Below are 22,136 nucleotides of genomic sequence, written 5' to 3' on the forward strand. Positions count from 1 at the left end.
TATTTGTGAAAATCTGCTTCAGCTCACTACAGGGCAATTGAAGCCAAAAGCAGGCAGACAGTCATGTGCTCATCTGCAGCTTCTTGCGGGAGGGGCTGTCTCGTTCATCTGCTCTGTAGGCCCTAGCATGGGACCAAGCACATCACAATGATTACCATTTGTTGAGTAACTTTACAAGCATCATCTCACTTAATCCCCATGGCAGACCTGCAAGGTAGATAATCTTATCTCCATTTCAGTGATGCAGACTCCCAAGACTCAGAGAGAGTAAGTAACTTGCCATTATGAGTAGCCAAACTGGTAAAACTCAGGCTACCAGAGAAGGCTTCTTAGAAGAGGTCATCTTGGAGGACAGTGAGAAAGGGCAGGACCTCAAATGACAGAATACAAAGAAGTTTTTTAGAGAATTTTCATTTTGGAGTGAAACTTAAATGCCATATGAGGTTTCAGAATCAAGGGTTTTGGTAGAGGGGTGGCATGTGGGTGAAAGGAAGCAATGGACGTGGTGAGAGGAAGAATAAAGTGAGGAGGTAAAGGCCTACAACATTTCTTCAGTCATCAAAGGGCTAAATGGTCAATTCACTATCCTAGTGTGGCATGGGGAGAGAGCTGTTAAAAGTGACCTGGTGACTGAGACAATAACTATATAAAGACTTTGCAATGACTTGACTTCAGTTGCCAAGTTTATTTTGACCTATGCTATTGGGTTTATGTACCCCCAAAATCATTGAACCCCTAATCACCAATGTGATGATATTTAGAGATGGAGGCTTTGGGAAGTAATTAGGTTGTCAGGGTGGAGCCCTCACGATAAGATGAGCGTCTTTCTTTTGTTTTTTAATTTAAAAAAAAAATTTTTTTTAATTTACGTTCAAATTAGTTAGCATATAGTGCAACAATGATTTCAGGAGTAGATTCCTTAGTGCCCCTTACCCATTTAGCCCATCCCCCCTCCCACAACCCCTCCAGTAACCCTCAGTTTGTTCTCCATATTTATGGGTCTCTTCTGTTTTGTCCCCCTCCCTGTTTTTATATTATTTTTGCTTCCCTTCCCTTACGTTCATCTGTTTTTGTCTCTTACAGTCCTCATATGAGTGAAGTCATATGATATTTGTCTTTCTCTAATTTCACTTAGCATAATACCCTCCAGTTCCATCCATGTAGTTGCAAAAGGCAAGATTTCATTCTTTTTGATTGCCGAGTAACACCACATCTTCTTTAAGATGAGCGTCTTTATAAGAAGAGACAAGAGAGGGCTTGCTTCCTCTCTCTCCTCACCATGTGAAGCTACAAGGAGAAGACGGCCATGTGCAGACCAGGAACAGGGTCTTCACTATGAGCAAAGTCAGCCAGCACCTTGGTCTTGGACTTCTCAGTCTCCTGAACTGTGAAAAATAAATTTTTGTTGTTTAAACCAAAAAAGAAGGAGAAGAAGAAGAAGAAGAAGAACAAGAAGAAGAAGAAGAACAAGAAGAAGACGTCATCCTGGAGGATGCATTCGGAGGAGGAAAAGGTGAGAAAGACCTTCTAATCAGCTGTGACAGGCACAGTCATGGAGACAGGAAAGAGCGTGGTCTTGCTCATACCTAATTCAATAGCACTTTTGGAGGGAACACCTTTCTCAGGTCTTCCCAAAACATTCAACCTAGTTTTCATAGAAATAATATTTCAACTTTCTACACTTCTATTTCACAGCTTTACACTTTATTTAATTAAATGATACCATATGTGCCTAGAAGAAATGGGTTTGTTAGCAACCATCACTGCCTCCTGATAAACATCTATAACTCCATTGGCAGTTCTTTCTTTTCTAGTGCCACATTTTTCTCACTTGTAAATGGTGTTGTTGTAAGGACTTAATTAGTTGATCTACCTAAAGTGCTTAGTAAGCACCCATAAACTTTGCATGCAGGAGTTCCCAAGTGTGCCTTAGCTGATAAATTTTCTGGAAGTTAATCCCGAGTTAGTTCCATGAAGGTGCATCAGAGCCTCTTCTATATTGGGGGTGGTATTGCTAGACAAAAGTGCCTACTGTGGATCACAGAAAATCTCCCACCAAAATACCGCCTCCAATGCCTGGTCTTCTAATGAAATAGGCACTTGGTCTTCAGGACACCTGACACATACCTTATCCAAGAGCCTTATTCACATGTTTGGCCTGAAGGCAGGAAGCAGAACAAAAGCAAGTTTCTCCTCCTTCAACATTTGAATGGCTGCCACAATAATAAATAAATAACATCCTTTTTATTTTCCCAAAGGAACACTTACACAGAGCTTCTTAATCTCTCCCCCACTGAGCAGATATATTCTCAGGAGTCAGGTTGCAAGGTATATACGCAAATTACAAGAGTACTGTTGGGAGCAAAATATGACCTACTCTCTGATGTTAGACGATTCCCAGTGTAGATTCTCTTTCCCAGTCAGTGGCAGCCAGTCATAAGCATCTGAGATAAGAAGAGACAAGATAGGGCTTGCTTCCTCTCTCTCCTCACCATGTGAAGCTACAAGAAGATGACCATGTGCAGACCCGGAACAGCGTCCTCTGGTGGAAAAGCTGGAAGGTAAGGTCCTTGAGGGAAATGTGACAGAAAGAGCAAAGGCTTTGTAAGTGAACATGACCGGACCAAATTCACCCTTTGCCATTTCGCTGGGTGATCTCTGCAAGTCACTTAACCTCTCTGAGCCTCAGTTCCCTGAGGCTCCTAATCTTTGCTGCATTAAATCTTTCAAAAGCCTTCATGTGTTAAGGCAGAAATGCACCTGGGTACATAGGAAGCACTTACTGAATGGTAGCCATTATTATTGATTTTTCTCCAGGATAATTCCAACATTGATCCTTAGGGATAATAAAGCTCTAGAATGTGGTGGTTAAAACCCAGGCTACCCTGGTTTAAATCCCAGGTCTTCAGCTCCTGAACTGGGTAAATGTGGGCAATTTCCTTTAACCTCTCTGTGCCTCACTTTCCCTGTGCCAAAAATGAAAAAAGTAACAGAACCTATCTCAAAGGGTTGTTTTAAGAATTTAATGTTAGTATATGCAAAATGTTTAAAATAGTGCTTGGAACTATTAAGTACTATGTCATCTATTATGTAACTACTGTATCGTAACTGTCTCTTTAACTGTGAACACCTTGAAATAAAGGTTGTCTTTCCTTTCTGTATATCCAGGGTGTCAAAAAGACTGCAACAGCTTAATAAATGTTAATGGAATGAATGAAGCATCTCACATGCCATGCTAATCAAGACTTTCTTTCCTTGGAAATGACATTAGCACAATCCAAACGAAGGGGGAGGAGGAGGCAATTTATTGTTGTTCTTATTTACTTATTTGTCTATGTATCTATTTTTTTAACATTATATTTTTAAGTAATCTCTATACCCAACATAAGGCTTGAACTTACAAACCCAAGATCAAGAGTCACACACTTTACCCACTAAACCAGCCAGGCACCCCTGTTGCTCACATTTAAATTCTCCAGGACTGAATCTTGCTTCGGGCACAGTTAAAACCAAATGTAGAAGGGAAGCAGCAGCTCCTTCCCAAAAGTACATTCCTCTAAAGGAAAGAATTTTCTGTTAGAAGGAGGATGGGAAAAAGATGCTGGGCAGGCAAAAATGCTAGATGCCCTGACACAGGCCAAAAGACAACATGTTGTCAACTTCATCATTCCTGGACCATCCCAGACAATTAGAATCTGTCCAGTTTTACTAGATGTTTTAGAAAAAGTATCATAATCTTTCTAAGTGCCGTAATTATTCCACATTTCAGCTTCCTCACGTGAGGCTGTTCTTCACATCTAATCTAATCCAAATTCCTTGAGTTTCTATTCAAGATATTTTTCTTCTTGTTTGTTCCACTGTAGAAATTAAAAAGCAGCGAGGCAAATGCTTTACAATTCAGTCTGAAGACGTTTCAAGTAGGAAGACTTCATCCATATGGTGCTGCCTGGAGTAGTGTGGCAAGAAGCCAAGTCCAGTGGGCAAGAGGGCTGGTCAATTGATGATATCCACCTGCCCCACATTCTGGAATGCAGAGGGGTCACACACTTGGCTGTGGTTGCATCCCCAATTTTTGTAATCCTTCCTCTAAAAAAAATGTTTCTTCTTCCCTCACCCAGCACCCTTACTCAAACAGGATGATCACAGAGGAAGTGTCAGGAGAGGTGGGATGAGGGGCAATCCGTACAGAATCAACATGTTAAATTCTTGTTAAATTCTTCCCAGTTCCATTTAAATCTTAAGATGTACTTATGGAACCCAAAATTATTCCCCAGTGAATTAGCAAAGATATCGTGTGATTAGCATTTTTTGGATGCAAAAGAACATTGCACACTGCTCTGCACTCTACTTGGATGTGCTGAGATGCCACCTCAGGTGTTAGGAAAAAGGAGACGTGAGAAAGAATTGTTAAACCCACCAACAGCCCGTCCTCCTGCCAAGGTCACATCATTCAAGGCGTGATCGCTGACATCACAGGTGCTTGTGACTCCCCCTTCACTCTGATAGTGACCGCAAGTCAATCTCTTTTGCCATAACTTTTCCACGTATGTGCTCCATCGGTATACAAAGATCAGGCTGAATTGATTTCTATTTTGCCTGTCTCCATTATCTTTTCACTATGGAAAATTTCAAAAAAAAAAAAAAATTAAAAAGAATAGTATATACCCATTACTCAGATTCAGCAGTTATTAGGATTTGACAACACTTGCTTTGTCTATCCTTCTCCTTTTTCTGCAGAAGCATTTTATTTGTTTTTTTTTTTTATTTATTTAAATTAAGCCCTATGGGGGCCTGGATGGTTCCATTGGTTGAGCGACTGACTCTGGTCATGATCTGTTTTGTGGGTTCGAACCCTGACCTCACGGAGCCTGCTTGGGATTCTCTTTCTTCCTCTCTCTCTCTGCTCCTCCCCTGCACACCTTCTCTCTGTCTCTCTCATAATAAATTAAAAACAAATTTTTTTAAATAAAGTAGGCTCCATGCACAATGTGTGGCTTGAACTCTCAGCCCTGAGAGCAAGGGTTGCATGCTCTTCCAACTGAGCCAGCCAGGTTCCCTACTGTGGAACCATTTTTAAAGCAAATCCTAGGGGTGCCTGTGTGGCTCAGTCGGTTAAGCGTCCAACTTTGGCTCAGGTCATGATCTCGGGTTCATGAGTTTGAGCCCCACATCAGGCTGTGTGCTGACAGCTCAGAGCCTGGAGCCTGCTTTGCAGATTCTGTGTCTCCCTCTCTCTCTGCCCCCTCCCACTTATTCTCTCTCTCGCTCTCTCAAAACTAAATAAAACATTAAAAAAAATTTAAAGCAAATCCCAGACCTCATGTAATTTTGTCTATCGATGTTTCATTTTGCATCTCTAAAATATACGAATATTTTCTTATATAACCATGATGCCAGTAACACACCTAACAAAAGTAACAATTCCTTGATATCATCTAATTCTTAGACCATTTTCACAGTTCTCTGATACTGAAGAAATATCTTCGTTATTGTTGGTTTTTTTAGACTCAGGATCCAGATGAGGTACACACATTGCATTTGATGGTTATGTTCGAGTGTCTTAAAATTTAGAATAGTCTCTCCCCACTTTGCCCCACCATTTTTTTCTTCATGCCATTGACTTGATGTTCAGTTGTTTTATGGAATCTCATATTCTGGTGGCACCTCGGTGGCTCAGTCAGCTAAGTATCTGGCTTTGGCTCAGGTCATTATCTCACAGTTCGTGGGTTTGAGCCCTGCATCAGGCTCTGTGCTGGCAGCCTGGAGACTGGAGCCTGTTTTGGCTTCTGTGTGTCTCTCTCTCTCTGCCCCTCCCAGCTCATGCTCTGTCTCTCTCTAAAAAAAAAAAAAAAAAGAACATCTCATATTTTGAGTTTATCCATTCATGTCCTCGCAGCAGCACTTAAATCTGAGCCTCTACCTCCTTTATTTCACGTAAGCGGAGGTTAGTTCTAAAAGCCCTATTGGATTCACGTTCTTTTTTTTTCCCATAAGGGACATCTCAAGAAGTGCATGTTATCTGGCTGTCCTACTCTTGCTAAAGATTGATCAGCAGATTCAGGTGATGTCAACCAAATCTCTCCATTGTAAAGTTCTCCATAAGCTTTTCATCCAATGCTTTCATCCATTATTGATCTTTGCCTTAATCAGTTATATCATTAGGATTGCAAAGTGATGGTTTTTCTAATTCCATCATTCCTTCTGCACTTATTGGCTGGGAATTGTCTGTAAAGAAGAACTCTTCCTCATTGATAGCCCTCAGAGAGCTATTTGGTCACCCTGAAATGTAGATTTAATTGGAAAGGCAGCATAATGCTTACTCTTTTCCCTTAAGTTGCCATTTTTCAAAGTCAGAATTGTGACCTAGTTACCACCAATGGCATCCAATGAGTTTGTTAATTTGTCTGTTTTGGCACTCTTCCTCCCCCACGAACTCAGTAGGCTTTTATATATTCTATGCATTCCCATAAAATTCAACCACTACTTTTTTAGATTCTTAAATTATCCCATTTTTGGTCAATTGGGGCCCCTTCTTGTGGGCTCTTGAGTTCTTTCCATATAACCCACCGATCTTTGATAACTTCAGTTTTTGGCTCAGCAAGGTGTTCCTGCCTCATCTTGTACATGCACTGTCCCAGACTTGGAATCAGCCATCCAAGAAGTCCCGGGTCCTTTAAATGGGAAAGGTTATTTAGGGACCACAATCTGGACACCACAGGTTGTTCATTGTCCATGGGTTTTTAATCCTTCTAGGCCCTTCTGAAAAGCACAGAAATAGGATATATTTTTGAAAAAAATAAAAACCATATTTCTAATACCAAATTTTTAATATTTCTACTGTTATTTCTAATTATTCCTAATATTACATTTCTAATTCAAATTTAACATTAATATTTATATTAATGCTTGATTTTACATTTTACTTCTCTTACACTGTAAATCTTGGTTCCTAATAACATTAACATAATTTATTGCTATATACTATACTATATAAAAATAGTTTCAAAATGCTAACACAAAGACTACTACTAGCAATGTAACTGTAGAATGAAGCATTAGATTTTTTTACCCTTAAAATATATTCCACAATGTACATACAACAAATATACTCTATTGTAGTATCACTTGAAATCATTTCAAATAATTGTCTTCTCTATGCAGCTACATCATTAACTTGATAAACAGGTACACTGTTTTCAGTTTGTCTTAAAATCGTATGAGTTCATTTTAAATTTAATGTTTTGAATGTGTAAAACACATCTATATGATTCCAATGTAAGAAATACATAATGTATTTGCAGAATCTCTTATTCACCCATGTCTCCTCCACCCTATATTATATTGAATTGTATGAAATTGCCAATAATGAACCATTTTACCAGAAAAAATGGTAATTTCTATGGCTGAGCCATATATATATTCCCATATTCCTACATATATATCCCCAACCTTTCTTACGGAAAAATTAACTATTATGCATATTATTCTCCACTTGTTTTTTTCACTTACTTACATTCTAAAGATCATGCCTCCTCCTTTATTTTCAGCTGCATTATCTTCCATGCATGTATTGATGTACCATGATTTTTATTCAACCAAATCTCTATTACTGGACATTTGAATAGTTTCCAATCTTTTGTTATTACAAATAATGCCTCCATGAATAACCTTGCATGTCATTTCATATTTAACCCAGTCCATATTTTAATCAGTAAATGTAAGACCACTCTATCTCAGAGAAACCACCCCATCATACCCAGCCTAAGTCATTCATTCTGGTGGACATCTGTCCTGGTCTTTGGGTACCAAGCAAATACCTTTTGATTTTGAATACCTTTCTGATGTTAGCAGGATTTTCCCTTTTAAGTTCCACCAAGTTAGAAGACAGAATCTTCCTTCCCTCTCCTGCTCTTTTGCAGCAAGAACACAGGAATGTGACTTGCGCTCCTCCAGTCAGATGCACTTGTGTGGGATTCTGGTGGGGAAGGGGGCTTGGAGGGGGAAAAGATGAATAATGCACTCCTCTTGCTGGCGAGGGTGGCAGCAGAGCCATGTGGTTGGGGGGACAGGATGGTCTGTAAGGTTGAGTTCCTGATGCAGAAGAAGCTAGATGCCTTTGGCAGCAGTGGTGACAGTCAAACTGAGCTCCTGGCAGCAGGTAGTTGCTGAGTGGTGATGGGGCAACATCCTTAGTTTTCTCATTAGGCCAGTTGAGCTGCATGGTTTTGGGTGATTTTCTTCGAAGATTGTTTCCTCCAGTCTTTGCAACAATTTTATGAGCAGCCCAATGTTCTTTGAACAGACTCCTTTTTTGCTTAATCTTGTCAGCATCCGCTTCCTTCCTTGTAGCCAGGAAATACTTTATGCAGCAGATGCTGGGAGTCAGGCTAGGTACGTTTTAGGTACCACAGGGGCCTGATCATCCTCTGACTTCAACCGTGCTTGTGAGTTCTGGGAGAAGGGACTATGGCATAATGAAAAGAACTGGGTCATTAGGGGCCCTGCAGCTCTTCTGCAGGAAACTCCTTTGAAAATCAGCAGTCATAAGAAGTAAAGGGTGTTTTCCTGATTGCTGGAGGGAAGGAACAGGTGGTAGAGATGAGGTCAGCAGAGGCCCAGCATAGCTCCTGGGGTCCATAGGGCAGCAGGATGTTGAGACCAACAGATAGAACAAAGGCACTAAATGTAAGAATCTCACCCTCACCTCTAAGTGAATAATTGGGGCAGGGGATCCTGAGGGGGGGTGGAAAAACATAACTTTCAGATAATCTGGAAGATGGGATCTAGAGAATCAGGATTTGGGGTAATCTTGTAAGTGGACCCATTTGGACCCAATCACATGGTTTAAGGCTACAAACTTGATATCTCTCATAGAGGGCAACTATCCTTTCAGCTCATCATTTGCCCTTCCATTTTGTGTTTGTTGGCCAAAAAATTCTAATTTAGCATATATTTAATTCTATTGATACTTTTCTTTTTAAAGTGTTTATTTTTTTATTTAGAGAAAGAGAGCGAGCAAGCAGGGGAGGATCAGAGAGAGAAGGAGACAGGAGACAGAGAATCCCAAGCAGACCCCACACTGTCAGCACAGAGCACAACGTGGGGCTTGATCTTATAAACCACGAGATCATGACCAAGAGTTGGAAGTTTAACCAACTAAGCCACCCAGGCACCCCACTATTGATATTTTTCTTTGTAATATCCTCCACTGTTTTTCTGTTTAGATAACATTTTCCCTTTCTAAAAATATGTTCAACATTATATTTTCTAGAATTCATTTGTGTATATGGCATGATCAGTATGCACTTGGCACTTGAATAAAGCTGGCAGGCTAGAAACAACCAGGCAACATTAGATATACTTTGCGAATTCAAAGAATATTTTGCAATAATGGGATACAATTCTTTATCTCAAAAATTGTCAGGGGTTAAAAAAAAAAAACCAATGAAGGGAGCAGGAAGGAAAATGGCACCCTTAAAGTGTTGTTTTCAACTTAGCCTAAGGTTAAATAAACAGCTAGCAAGGTGAAGGAAGGAAGGAAGGAAGGAAGGAAGGAAGGAAGGAAGGAAGGAAAGAGGGGAACCTGTTGATTGAAAGAGGCTTAGGAAACACCACTCCATACAAACGTGGACCTTGTGCAGATCATGATTCAATAAGCCAATTTAAATAAAAGAGAGACAATTGGAATTTGAATACTGTATATTTGATGACAACAAAGAATAATTATTTTGTTAGTTGTAATAATTGTGGATATGTTTCTAAAAAAGCTCTTATCTTTTAGAGACACATGAAAAGATATGGTGTCTGGGATTTACTTCAAAATAATGCAGTGGTCAGGGAAAGATAAGGATATAAATGAGATGAGATGGGCTGCTATGAGTTGTTAATTGTTGATGTTGGGTGATGGGAACATGAGGGTGTATTATATTATCCTTTCTACTTTCCTATACATTAATATTTGAATTTTCCCATGGTAAAAATGTTAGAAAGAGATAAAAAAAATATATATAGTGGCAATGACGTGGCAGTAAGCAATTGTTAAATATTCCCAGATAGGTGGTGAAGCTTCAGTGTCTCAGGGTGGCATATTTGGGGCAGATCATGGCCTCATCTAAGCCAGCTGCCCCTTGCCAGCATGAGTGGAATTTCACAACAGCAAATCTTTACTGAGAGCCTTCTGTGTGTCAAATCCAATGAGAGAGAAAGGTTCTTCCACTGTGATGCAGAAAGAGATGTGCAATGTACCAGTTACAGAAATAGTATAATGAAATCATTGCTCACACAAAAAGTCCCTAAAGGTTCATCTAAAATAGACATATATCATTTTTTAAAATACTGTTTAAAAATAAAGCTTTAAAAATACACTTTTCTTAAGAAAAGAATAAAACACAACCAGACCATGTCATAATGCTATTTAAAATGATCCATGAATTTTCTTTTTTTCTTTAAGTTTTTTAAAAAACATTTATTTATTTTTGAGAGAGAGAGAGAGAGAGAGAGACAGACCACAAGTGGGGGAGAGGCAAAGAAAGAGAGAGACACAGAATCTGAAGCAGGCTCCAGGCTTTGAGCTATCAGCACAGAGCCCAATGTGGGGCTTGAATCCACGGACCATGAGATCTTGACCTGAGCCGAAGTTGGACACATAACCAACTGAGCCACCCAGGCACCCCCCCATGAATTTTCTAACTGTCATCGGAACAAAGCTCCTTAGCCAGGCCTACCTCACATCCAGATCCTGCCTCTTTCCCCAAGCCCTATCTCCTGCCCATCATCCCTACACACTTTAAATTCCAGCCACAGGAAAGGACTTGCAGTTCCCAGAACTCTTGCCTCTCAGAGTTCACGTTCCCCTGGAGGAGTTTCAGTCATTCATTAAACAGCATTCATTGACCTCCTCAGCTGTCCTGGGCCTTGTGGCCCACTCTGTCTCATCACTACTCATCACCTGGACTGTCTTTTCCCCTCATCAGTTTGTTCTTCCAGTATCATCTTACTTGTCACCTCTGAGAAACCACCTTTGAACCACTCTTCCGTACTCTTTGTATATGGGGAGCAGCAGGGAAAAATGGACACATGTCTTATTTTTCCCACTGTATTCTGAGGGCAGAGATAAAATCCTGTTTAGGCACAATGTGTGGCCTAAGGCTTTAGTCATATTAGAGGATCAATAAATGTGGGGCGCCTGGATGGCTCAGTCAATTAAGCATCTGACTCTTGATTTCAGCTCAGGTCATGATCTCACGGTTGTGAGATTGAGCCTCATATTGGGCTCTGCACTGAGTGTGGAGCCAGGTTGGGATTCTCTCTCTCCATCTCTCTCTCTCTGCCCTTCTCCCACTTGCATACACACTTGCTCTCTCTGTCTCAAAAAATAAATAAAAGTAAACACTAAAAAAAAAATCAATAAACACTTGTTCAACAAATGAGTAAATGAATGAATGAATCTTCCCCCACTAGCATGTAAACCCTCAAGGGCAAGAATTTTTGTTGTTTTCTTCTGCTTTATCCTTAGCACCTAGGACGGTATACCTGGGACATTAAATATTTACTGAAATAATTAAAGGTAACTGTCAAAGAAAAATCAAGGAGATATCTATGTTAAAACTCACTTGCAAACTGGTTATTTGTTGTGGTCGCCTGTCTATGGATCGGCAGAAGAATTTGATCCAGGGCTAAAAAAGAAATCAAAGAGAAAAAATGTTTTAAAGGTCAAATACAAATCCATGTTTTATTGAATTAATAACCTAGATTAAAAAACTATCCCCAGGTGCAAAAGAGACTAAGACATTTACTTATTTGTTTTTACATGTATTATTTTAGAAATCACTATACTAAATGTTGATTTTACTTCACCTAAAAAAAAAAAAGTTAAGATTTTTGGAACTTTAAATTCTCACTTGACATGGGGTCATTTTCTATGTGCCCATATTGCCTGTGGGTCTAGAGAAATATATGCAGCAAAGGGGCAGCACATGATTTCCTACACCAGGAACAGCCAGAACCCAAGGAAATCATGAATGACATCACTCTTATTGATCTAATTTCTAAAAGACAATGGAATAATTTCTCCTCGCCCAAACCTTACTGCAGCGGTTTGGACCAGCAATTCCATAGTGGGGTGATGGGAGGGCTGCAAGGACAAAGGACAATTGTTGACCTCCCCACAGCAGCAGGGTGGTTTACAAAGTGGTCTTTCTTGGGAGTTCTGCCTGGGACTATTGTACACCACATGACAGGTGCTCTTACATAAGTAAGACCAAATTGAATTCCATTTGGATTTCTTTTCTTCTCAAAACCATCTTTCTCTGGAATTGTCCTCTCTAAGTCACTAGAACAACGGAAGGGAAAAGTGAGATCTTGAACTTCCCAGGGAACTGAGGCAGGATTTACTTCCTCTTTCTTTACTCATCCACCTTTTCACAGCTGCCATCCGCTGGGACCTCTTTTGAGAGGAGCTTTTATTCCCTGCTTTCTTTCAGGATCCTGCCTCACATAATCTTCACTGGCTTTTCACAAAGAAAACTAGGACTCCCATTTATTTTATCCAATCCACCGCTACATTCAGCCTTGAAAACAGCATGCAGCACATTATCCTCTAACGGGAACAAATAGCAGAATGGAGCCCGGCTATTTTCCATGAGGCTGATTTTTGCTAATCCAACACATTTATCCTCTGAAACATTTTCAGTGCCTGTTGAGAAATAAGTGGTACCAGTAAGGGCAGTACCTCCCAGCATGCAACTTAAAAATGTATAGACAATAGGTCTTAATATGAAAGTAAGTCAATAACTTGTGGAGGGGCAGTAGAACCATTTTGGGTACTATGAAGATAGATACACTACACGTGCCCTTGACCTAACAATTCTGCTGTAGGATTCTAGTTCACAGGAATGCTCACACCTGGGAGCAAATGCATATGAACGGCATTACTTACTGAATCACATGTACAGAGCCACATGAACTGACAAAAAGACACGCTGAATATTGCAATGTGGAAAAAGTAAATTGCAGAACAATATGTAATACATGATTTCATTTTTGTTTAAAAATAACCCACACCATATGTATAGGGATGAATGTACTTTTATATATTTACAGATATAAAGAAAAAGTCTGGAGAGAAACCAGCAACAAACTGTCAATGGTAGTTCCTTCCTCTGGAGAGTGAAATTGGGGGGATTTCACTTTTCACTTCATCAACTTTGGAATTATTTAAATTTATGTTTCAGAAAACAAGAAAGGAAATAAATAGCTGGATTAATACAAGGTAGTTAACACTTACAGAGTGTTTATTCTGAGCTGGGCAAGTGCTAGACACTTTATATATCATCTTACTTGCTCCTCCAACTTTCTGAAGTAGGTAATATTATCCCCCTTTACAGATGAGCAAGCAAATTCTGAGAAGTGAATAATTTGCTCAAGGTGACAGGGCTAGTAAGTAGCAGCGCTAGAATTTGAACCCAGGGTTTTTTTTTACTTCAAGGTCCAAGACATTCCCTTTGGTCCAACAATGCCATTTAGTATGACATAGTCCTGACTCAGTAGATGGGCTTATTAACAGTGCCACATGGATGCTGAATGTTAAGTTTATTCTTTAATACACAAAAGAGGGAAGGATAGTATAATGAATCCATGTGCTCATTATCATCCAGAAGCAACAATTATTAATATTCTGTGTCATTGTTTCATCTACCCCCAACATATATTTTTTAGGAATGTTTTTAATGCCAATTCAAGACATCATATCATCTCACCATAAATACTTCAATCTCTAAAAATAAGAAAGTTTTTAAAAACATGATGATGTGATAAATATCATTATCACACATAAAGTTAACAATCATTCCTTAATATTATCAATAGCCAGGGCATCTGGGTGGCTTAGTCAGTTGAGCGATCGACTTCAGCTCAAGTGATGACCTCACGGTTCTGGGGTTGAAGCCCCACATTGGGCTTGTTATTGCCAGTGCAGAGCCTGCTTTGGATCCTCTGTCCCTCTCTTTCTCTCTCCCTGCCCTTCCCCTGCTCATGCTATCTCAAAAATAAACAACAAAAAATTATTTTATAAAATACTATCAATACCCAATCAATGTAAATTTTCCCAGATTGTCTCAAAAATATCTTCTTGTGGTTATTCAAATTTATATCAGTTGAATCTTTATCTCCTTGAATCTATGGTTTCCCTCTTCTTTTGCTTACTATGACTCATTTATTGAAGAAATGGAGTCCTTTGTCTTGTGGAATTTCCCATCTTCTTGATTTGATTTCTTAGATCTTTATGGTGTCATTTAACAGGCTTCTCTATCCTTTATATTTCTCACAAACTGGTGATTCAAGACATTAAATCAGTTTTGATCCTTTGGGCAAGATTTTTTCTAAAGTGGTGATGCATACTTCCTACTGCATTTTATTAGGAGGCAGTTAGTGTCTGGCTGTCCCACTTTCAATAATGCTAAGGTTGAACAGGGGTTCAGCGGTGTCAGCCTGACACATACATTATGAAATTCCACATCAACCTTCCACCTAATAAAATTAGCACCCATTGATGGTTTTTGCCTAGACCCATTATTTCATTAGGGGTTTAGAGTCACACAATTAAGTTTTATTTTCCTGAGACCACCGGCATTCTGCAAACATCTAAGCCCCATCTGGGACCATTTTGCTATTTATATTGACATTTTATTTGGAATTTTGATCTATGCTTCAATTCCTAAATAATTCATAAAAAGTAAGAAGAAAAAGAAAAAATCTCCCATTCTTCTGTGACAAATGTCACAGTAAGCCAGTTAAACATCTCTAGATCATTTTCAATTTCATGCCTAGGGTCACTTTCAATGACTAAGTCTATTCTTATTCATTTCACATTTATCATGGCTTCTGTCCTGTGCCAGGTTCTGAGGCTAAAGAGAGGAAAGTCTCAGGCCCTGTCCTTCAAGGGTTCACAGTCCCCTACACCGATGAAATTGGGAAATGGCCCATGGGGCCCCGGGATGGCTCAGTTGGTTAAGCATCTGACTCTTGATTTTGGCTCAGGTCATGATCTCACAGTTTGTGAGTTCAAGCCTGGAGTCAAGCTCTGTGCTGACAGTGTGGAGACTGCTTGGGATTCTCTCTTTTTCTCCCCCTCTCTCTGTACCTCCCTCCCCCCCACAAAATAAATAAATAAACTGAAAAAAAATTGGGCAATGTCCCAAAGATTCTTGGGTTACAGGGAGGAGGCACCCCCTGACTACGGAATCAGGGAAATCTTCTCAAAGGAGATGTTGAGTTTTGAAGGATGAGTGGAAAGTAACTAAGGGAAGGGCATTCCAGGAAAAGAAAATCCATACAAAGGCATGGAGGCAGGAAAGAATAGGTTCCTTCAGAGAAGGGCACACAGTTTTGCATGGCTAGAGAGTAAGGTTGATGGGGAAGGGTGGCTGTGGTGGAGCAGGGGCAGGGCCAGGGCAGGAAGAGCCTTGTCTGCCATGTTAAAGAGTTAGGATGTCCCTGAAGGATTTTAAGCAGAAGAGTGACAGAGTCTGATTCATGTTGTATATTTTTGCCTCTATAGATGTTTTTTCTTTTTTCTCTATTTAAGTCAAATTCACGTCACATAAAATTAATCTTTTTAAAGTGAACAACTCAGTGGCATTTGGCACATTCACAGTGTCATACAACCCCTACTTCTGTTAGATCTAAAACTCTTTCATTACCCAACAGGAAACCCATAGCCATTAACCAGGCACTCCCCATTACCCCCTCTCCCCAGCCCTGGCTACCACCAATCAGCTCTCTACCTCAGTACATTTTTATTTCTAAAAATTACACAAGTAATATGGATTCATTACAGAAGAATCAGAATACAGATGACTAAAAGAAGAAAATAAATATTGCTGATAATCTCAGCATCGTTTTGTAGGCTGTGTATCCTTCTCAGCAGTTTTTGCATGTGTGAGTGTGTGTGAATTTTCCCACCCCAATCTTCCATGTACTTTACAGGGTCCTCTAACCTTCTGGAGTCTCCCCTCCCCAACTTTTGAGATGTAAAAGAATTCTGCTCAAACCCCTATCCTATGAATGACATGGAACTCAACTCCCTTCCAATATCTCTGAGAGTTCTGGGGAGGTTACAGATGGAGGTGGGGGTGTGCTCCCTTTGACAACCTCTAGCACTGATTTTCTGCCTTGATCTTTGCCCCTTATTTCACCTCTTGGGCACATTGTCCATTCTACACTTCTCCAATCCCTTCTTTCCTCCAAATATGGTCTAAACAAGGTGGTATATTAGCAAATATTTTTAAAAGATTTGGGGGCAAACAGAGGATAGCTTGTATTGAAGCACAACTTGGGGAACAACTTGAAACTGAGTTTCAGAGAGGAGTTCTGAGTCCCTTAGTCATTCTTATCATAGGCCATCCCTCCATGTGGCACTATGACAGGACCAGCTGCCAGCTTCCCTCCCTTCCTACCTTTTTCAATCTCCTCTAGATGTAGACTCCCAAGCACTCATTTCCAATTCCCTTTCCCTTTTGCACAAGGGAATTCAAGGCTCTTTTGGCTTTGCTCCAAACTGCAAAGAGCTCCTAAGTTATTCTGCTAAGTCAAAACAGTCCCTCCCTATCAGAACTCTAGTGCCAGGTTGTCCAGCTAATACTTCCCCCCTACTGGCTGCATTTCCATTATCACTTTCTTATCTTAAATATCTTTCCTTAGGTTTCTTTTTTTGTTGTTGTTCCTATTCTTCTATATTGTTTGAAATGGCTGCATACATTCCTTATTTTTGGACACTTAAGTTGTTTCCAATGCTTTATTATTATAGACAGTGCCCTGTTATATATTAAAGATTATTAAGGGCATATATATCCTTATTATATACATGGATATGTACCCTTAATTATTTATTTGTTATACATTCCTAGTAGTAGCATTGCCTTATGGATTTTATATATCCTCTACAAGGACTGTATGAGTTGATGAACCCAGTAATGTTTGAAAGTGCTTGAATCTATTAACCCTTGTTAATAGTGCATATATTTATCCTTATTTTTTTGTGTGTGGTTTTAATTTTCATTTCTTTGACTAATAGTAGAGTTGAACTTTTTTAGTTTATTAGCCATTTGAGATTTATTTTTCTTGTGTAAAATACCTTTTGTGGTCAATTATACAGTTTCATTTTTCACTAATTGATTTGGAGGTTCTTTGAACGTTAAGGATCTGAACCTTTGGTTAAGGATATTTCCTATACGGCACAAAAACAGACACTCAGATCAATGGAACAGAATAGAGAACCCAGAAACGAACCCACAAACATATGGCCAACTAATCTTTGACAAAGCAGGAAAGAATATCCATTGGAATAAAGACAGTCTCTTCAGCAAGTGGTGCTGGGAAAACTGGACAGCGACATGCATAAAAATGAACCTGGACCACTTTCTTACACCATACACAAAAATAAACTTAAAATGGATGAAAGACCTAAATGTAAGACAAGAAGCCATCAAAATCCTAGAGGAGAAAGCAGGAAAAACCTTTTGACCTCGGCCGCAGCAACTCTTACTCAATATGCCTCCAAAGGCAAGGGAAAAGCAAAAATGAACTATTGGGACCTCGTCAAAATAAAAACTTTGGCACAGCAAAGGAAACAATCAGCAAAACTAAAAGGAAACCGAAGGAATGGGAGAAGATATTTGCAAACGACATATCTGATAAAGGGTTAGTATCCAAAATCTATAAAGCACTTATCAAACTCAACACCCAAAAAACAAAGAATCCAGTGAAGAAATGGGCAAATGACATGCATAGACACTTCTCCAAAGAAAACATCCAGATGGCCAACCGACACATGAAAAAATGCTCCACATCACCCATCATCGGGGAAATACAAATCAAAACCACAATGAGATACTACCTCACACCTGTCAGAATGGCTAACATTAACAACTGAGGCAACAACAGATGTTGGCGAGGATGTGGAGAGAGATGATCACTTTTGCACAGCTGGTGGGAATGCAAACTGGTGCAGCACTCTGGAAAACAATATGGAGGTTCCTCAAAAAACTAAAAATAGAACTACCCTACCACCCAGCAATTGCACTACTAGGCATTTAATCCAAGGGATACAGGTATGCTGTTTCGAAAGGGCACATGCACTCCAATGTTTATAGCACCACTATCAACAATAGCCAAAGTATGGAAAGAGCCCAAATGTCCATCGATGGATGAATGGATAAAGAAGATGTGGTGTGTATATACACACACACACACACACACACACACACACACACACACACACACACAATGGAGTATTACTCTGCAATCAAAAAGAATGAAATCTTGCCATTTGCAACTGTGTGGATGGAACTAGAGGGTATTATGGTAAGTGAAATTAGTCAGTTGAAGAAAGACAAATATCATATGACTTCACTCCTATGAGTAATTTAAGATACAAAACAGAGGAACATAAGGGAAGTGAAGCAAAAATAATATAAAAAACAGGGAGGGAGACAAAAACATAAGAGACTCTTAAATATGAAGAACAAACAGAGGGTTACTAGAGGGGTTGTGGGGGGGGGGGGATGGGCTAAATGGGTAAGGGACGTTAAGGAATCTACTCCTGAAATCATTGTTGCACTATATGCTAACTAACTTGGATGTAAATTTTTTTTAAAAAAAGGATATTTCCTATACCATCTGTCTTTTAATTTAGTTTATGGTGAATTTTGCTGTAAAAGACTCACATTTTTATACAACCACATCTATCATCCTTTATGAGCTCTGCTTTTAGTCTCATGTTTAGAAAGTCATTCCTTACTCTGAAGTTTTGTTGACATTCACCTGTACTTTCTCCTTCTTAAATTACAATTTTTAATCCTTCTGGAATTTTTCTTCATGTACTGTGAATTTGGATTTGTTTTCATAATGATACAGTTATCTTAACACCCCCCACCGATAGGAGGCACAGGCTTTTTAATGTACTAAATCCTTACATGTATTTGGATGCATTTCTGAAGTGTGATTTTTAGCTAGTGATGTTTTATTTATTGTATCTGGCTGGTTCACCTTAATATCTGGTAGGAAAAGACTTTTTTGGCATTATTTTCCTAAAGATGGGCTTGACTTTCTTACTTTTTCCCTTTTTTTTTTTCTTCTCTCTCTTTTGTTTTCGTTCAAAACATTTACTTTGTATCTTAAACAGGACATTCTAAAGTCTGCATCATGACTGGAGAGTTACCCCCGAGGTTTACAGCTAGTGTGTCCCTCTCAACGCATGATCCTGGGAGCTGGGAAGTCATGCAAACACAAGCTAGGACCCCCAGGGGAGGAAGGGTGCAGACCAGGGGAGGACTTCAATCCTTTCTTAAGGAAAAGGCAGTAGAGCATTCTGACTCACCGAAAACTAGTGCAAACATTTTTCAAAATAAATTTTTAAATAGATTTATTTCACATTAAAACAAGTTATTTTCATTGGGATTTTGTTAATAATAGGCTTAGCCTGAAGAAAATTAATATCTTTACAATATTAAATCTTTCAACACAGTATAATGTCTCTCCTTTTATTCAAATCTCCTTTTAGATTCATGGTAAAGTTTTATAGATATGCATATTTATAATTAAGTTTATTACTAGGTGCTTTGATTTTTTTATTACCATGTTATATGGGTTCTTCATTCCATTGTTTTTCTTAACTAATTATTGCTGATATATGTATTAGTTTTTAAATATTTCTGTCATAATTGCCGAATTTTCTTGCAAGCTGGTGCAGGTACTCTGGAAAACAGTATGGAGGTTCCCCCAAAAATTAAAAATAGAACTACCCTACAACCCAGCACAATTGCACTACTAGGCATTTATCCACAGGATACAGGTGTGCTGTTTCAAAGGGACACATACACCCCCATGTTTATAGCAGCACTATCAACAATAGCCAAAGTATGGAAAGAGCCCAAATGTCCATGTCCATTGATGGATAAATGGATAAAGAAGATGTAAAGTAAAGATTATTACTCGGCAATCAAAAAGAATGAAATCTTGCCATTTGCAACTATGTGGATGGAACTGGAGGGTATTATGCTAAGCGAAATTAGTCAGTCAGAGAAAGACAAAAATCACATGACTTCACTCCTATGAGGATTTTAAGAGACAAAACAGATGAACATAAGGGAAGGGAAACAAAAATAATATAAAAACGGTGGGGGGGGGGACAAAACAGAAGAGACTCATAAATGTGGAGAACAAACTGAGGGTTACTGGAGGGGTTGTGGGAGGGGGGATGGGCTAATAGGGTAAGGGGCATTAAGGAATCTACTCCTGAAATCATTGTTGCACTATACGCTAACTAATTTGGGTGTAAATTTTTAAAAATAAAAAATTAAATTAAAAAATAATAATAATTGCCGAATTTTCTGAACTCTCTTGTTCATTTTAACAGTTTTTCAAGGAACCATACAATCTTCAAATAATGATAATTTTGTCTGTTCCTATCAAGTATTTATACCTCCCTCACCTCTTTTTCTCATTATTGCATCGATTGACACTTCAGAATAATCTTAAATAATGGTAATGACAGTCAAATTATTACCTTTAATGGAAATGCTTGTAATGTTTTATTGCTAGGTATAATATGCTGTTGGTTTGAGAGCAATATTCCTTAACATATTAACATGTTAATTAAGATTTTCTTAAACCAAAAATTTATGTTGATTTTTATCAAACTTTTTAGCATTCTGTTAAGATGATCATATGATTTTTCTCCTAGAAATCATTGATCAATACATAATCTATTTTACATTGATTTCATAAATTATATAAATAGGTAACTTTTACCACTGAACTTTTCTTATATCCATGGATTAAGCCCTGTTTGGTCATGGTGATTTGCCTTTTAAAATTATAACTGCAGGTTTAGTTTGGAAAATGGATTGAAAAGAGGCAAGGTCAAAGGCAGAGAGGATATTTAGGAAGCAATTACAGTTCTCAAATAAAACAACAGTAGTGAAAACAGAGAAGAGGTCTGGTTCTGAGAGGTGTTTAAAAAAAAGATCAATATTAGCTCCTTGAGTATGAAGTCTGAAGTGAAGAAAGGAATTTAGGAGAACTGCTAGGTTCTTGGTTTGGTGACATTTATCAAGACAGGGCTACAAGAAGAAAAGCGGGTTTGGTAGGAGTTGGAGGAGAGGATAAAGGAAGAACTCCTGACATCCTCAGGTCCTGAGTGGAACACCCACGTATTGACAGGTAAGTCATCATATACATGGATCTGGAGCAGAAAGATCTGGGCTATAAATATCAACTTGGTGATTACTAGTGTGTAGAAAACAGTTAATTGTAGAGCATGAGAACACAAGAAGACTGAAAACGAAACCACAAACAATGACTCATTTTAAGAGATGGAAGAAGGAAGAAGTGGGCTATGTATGGCACACAACTTTACTCCCCTCGTCTGCTTCCTTCTTCCCAAAGGCACCTCTCACCTGCTGGGCTGCTGCTGCCTCTGCTGGGTTCCCTGGAGTCAGAATAGAAGCCCCAGAACTGCATGACCTGCACAACCTCTCATCTGCACTGGTTTCTCCTCACTCTCAGACAAGATGAAATGTCATACCACAGAGCATGAAATCTTGCTTCTGTAGCTGGTGTCAATGGACCAAGTAATGCACCATAGAAGTTGCATAAAAGTACAAGAGAGTTACCTTCTTGTAGGGAAAGCTTGACAAATCTCTCATTAGAGATGGAAGTGAGGTAGACAGATCATTTTTCTCATTTTCCCCTTCTGCAGACTACATCAAGGTTGGGATCGCTCCCTATGGCCATGGCAGAGAAGCTCTGTGGCTCAAGGAATCTACTGAAGTCACCTGCTGTTTCTCATCATGGCTTGTCGAAAGTAGTGCCATCATGGTAACACATCACACTGAACTGTTTGACTTTCTCCTTCATTTTTACTCTCCTGAGCTTATACCTACCCCTCCCACACATAAACACAAGAATCAGCACTTTCATCTTGACCCCAGGCTTTATGATCTAGAGAATTTGCACTAAGATATAGATGCTAAATTGGTAAATTGAATAGGAGAAAGTCTATTTAAGTCAACTCTTCATTTGGATTTGGATCCTTAAAACATGTGTTCTATTTTTCTGAGAATTCAACATGATGTAAT

At 39.0% G+C, this 22,136-nt stretch overlaps 1 protein-coding gene and 1 long non-coding RNA gene across 17 annotated transcripts in view; one reads left to right on the forward strand and one right to left on the reverse strand.

Moving 5' to 3' along the window:
* The first annotated feature begins 202 nt into the window (after positions 1-202).
* On the forward strand, positions 203-21,894 carry LOC121039334 (uncharacterized). The gene is made up of 3 exons (XR_005794716.1): positions 203-267; positions 21,445-21,629; positions 21,758-21,894. It is a non-coding gene; the product is annotated as an uncharacterized LOC121039334 (long non-coding RNA).
* The window catches only part of LOC121039330 (uncharacterized), a 38,508-nt gene continuing 17,551 nt past the window's right edge, over positions 1,180-22,136 (reverse strand). For 5 of the 16 annotated variants that reach the window (XR_005794705.1, XR_005794702.1, XR_005794701.1 and 2 more), the window contains exons 2-4: positions 11,613-11,675; positions 2,378-2,569; positions 1,180-1,385 (exon numbers count right to left, since the gene is read on the reverse strand). Coding sequence is in view for 1 of the 16 variants with exons in the window: in XM_040489457.1 (XP_040345391.1) it covers positions 1,373-1,385; positions 2,378-2,569; positions 7,818-8,221 (609 nt within the window). In the remaining 15 variants the exon portion in view is untranslated. Of the gene's footprint in view, positions 1,386-2,229; positions 2,570-3,464; positions 3,557-3,577; positions 4,617-5,849; positions 6,760-7,817; positions 8,660-9,191; positions 10,216-11,612; positions 11,676-22,136 lie in introns of those variants that run through there. The other 11 variants (XR_005794706.1, XR_005794699.1, XR_005794704.1 and 8 more) reach the window with 8 other exon arrangements.

The sequence above is a fragment of the Herpailurus yagouaroundi genome, unplaced genomic scaffold, assembly GCF_014898765.1.
Source record: "Herpailurus yagouaroundi ecotype Mexico unplaced genomic scaffold, PumYag 180, whole genome shotgun sequence".
Lineage (NCBI taxonomy): Eukaryota > Metazoa > Chordata > Mammalia > Carnivora > Felidae > Herpailurus > Herpailurus yagouaroundi.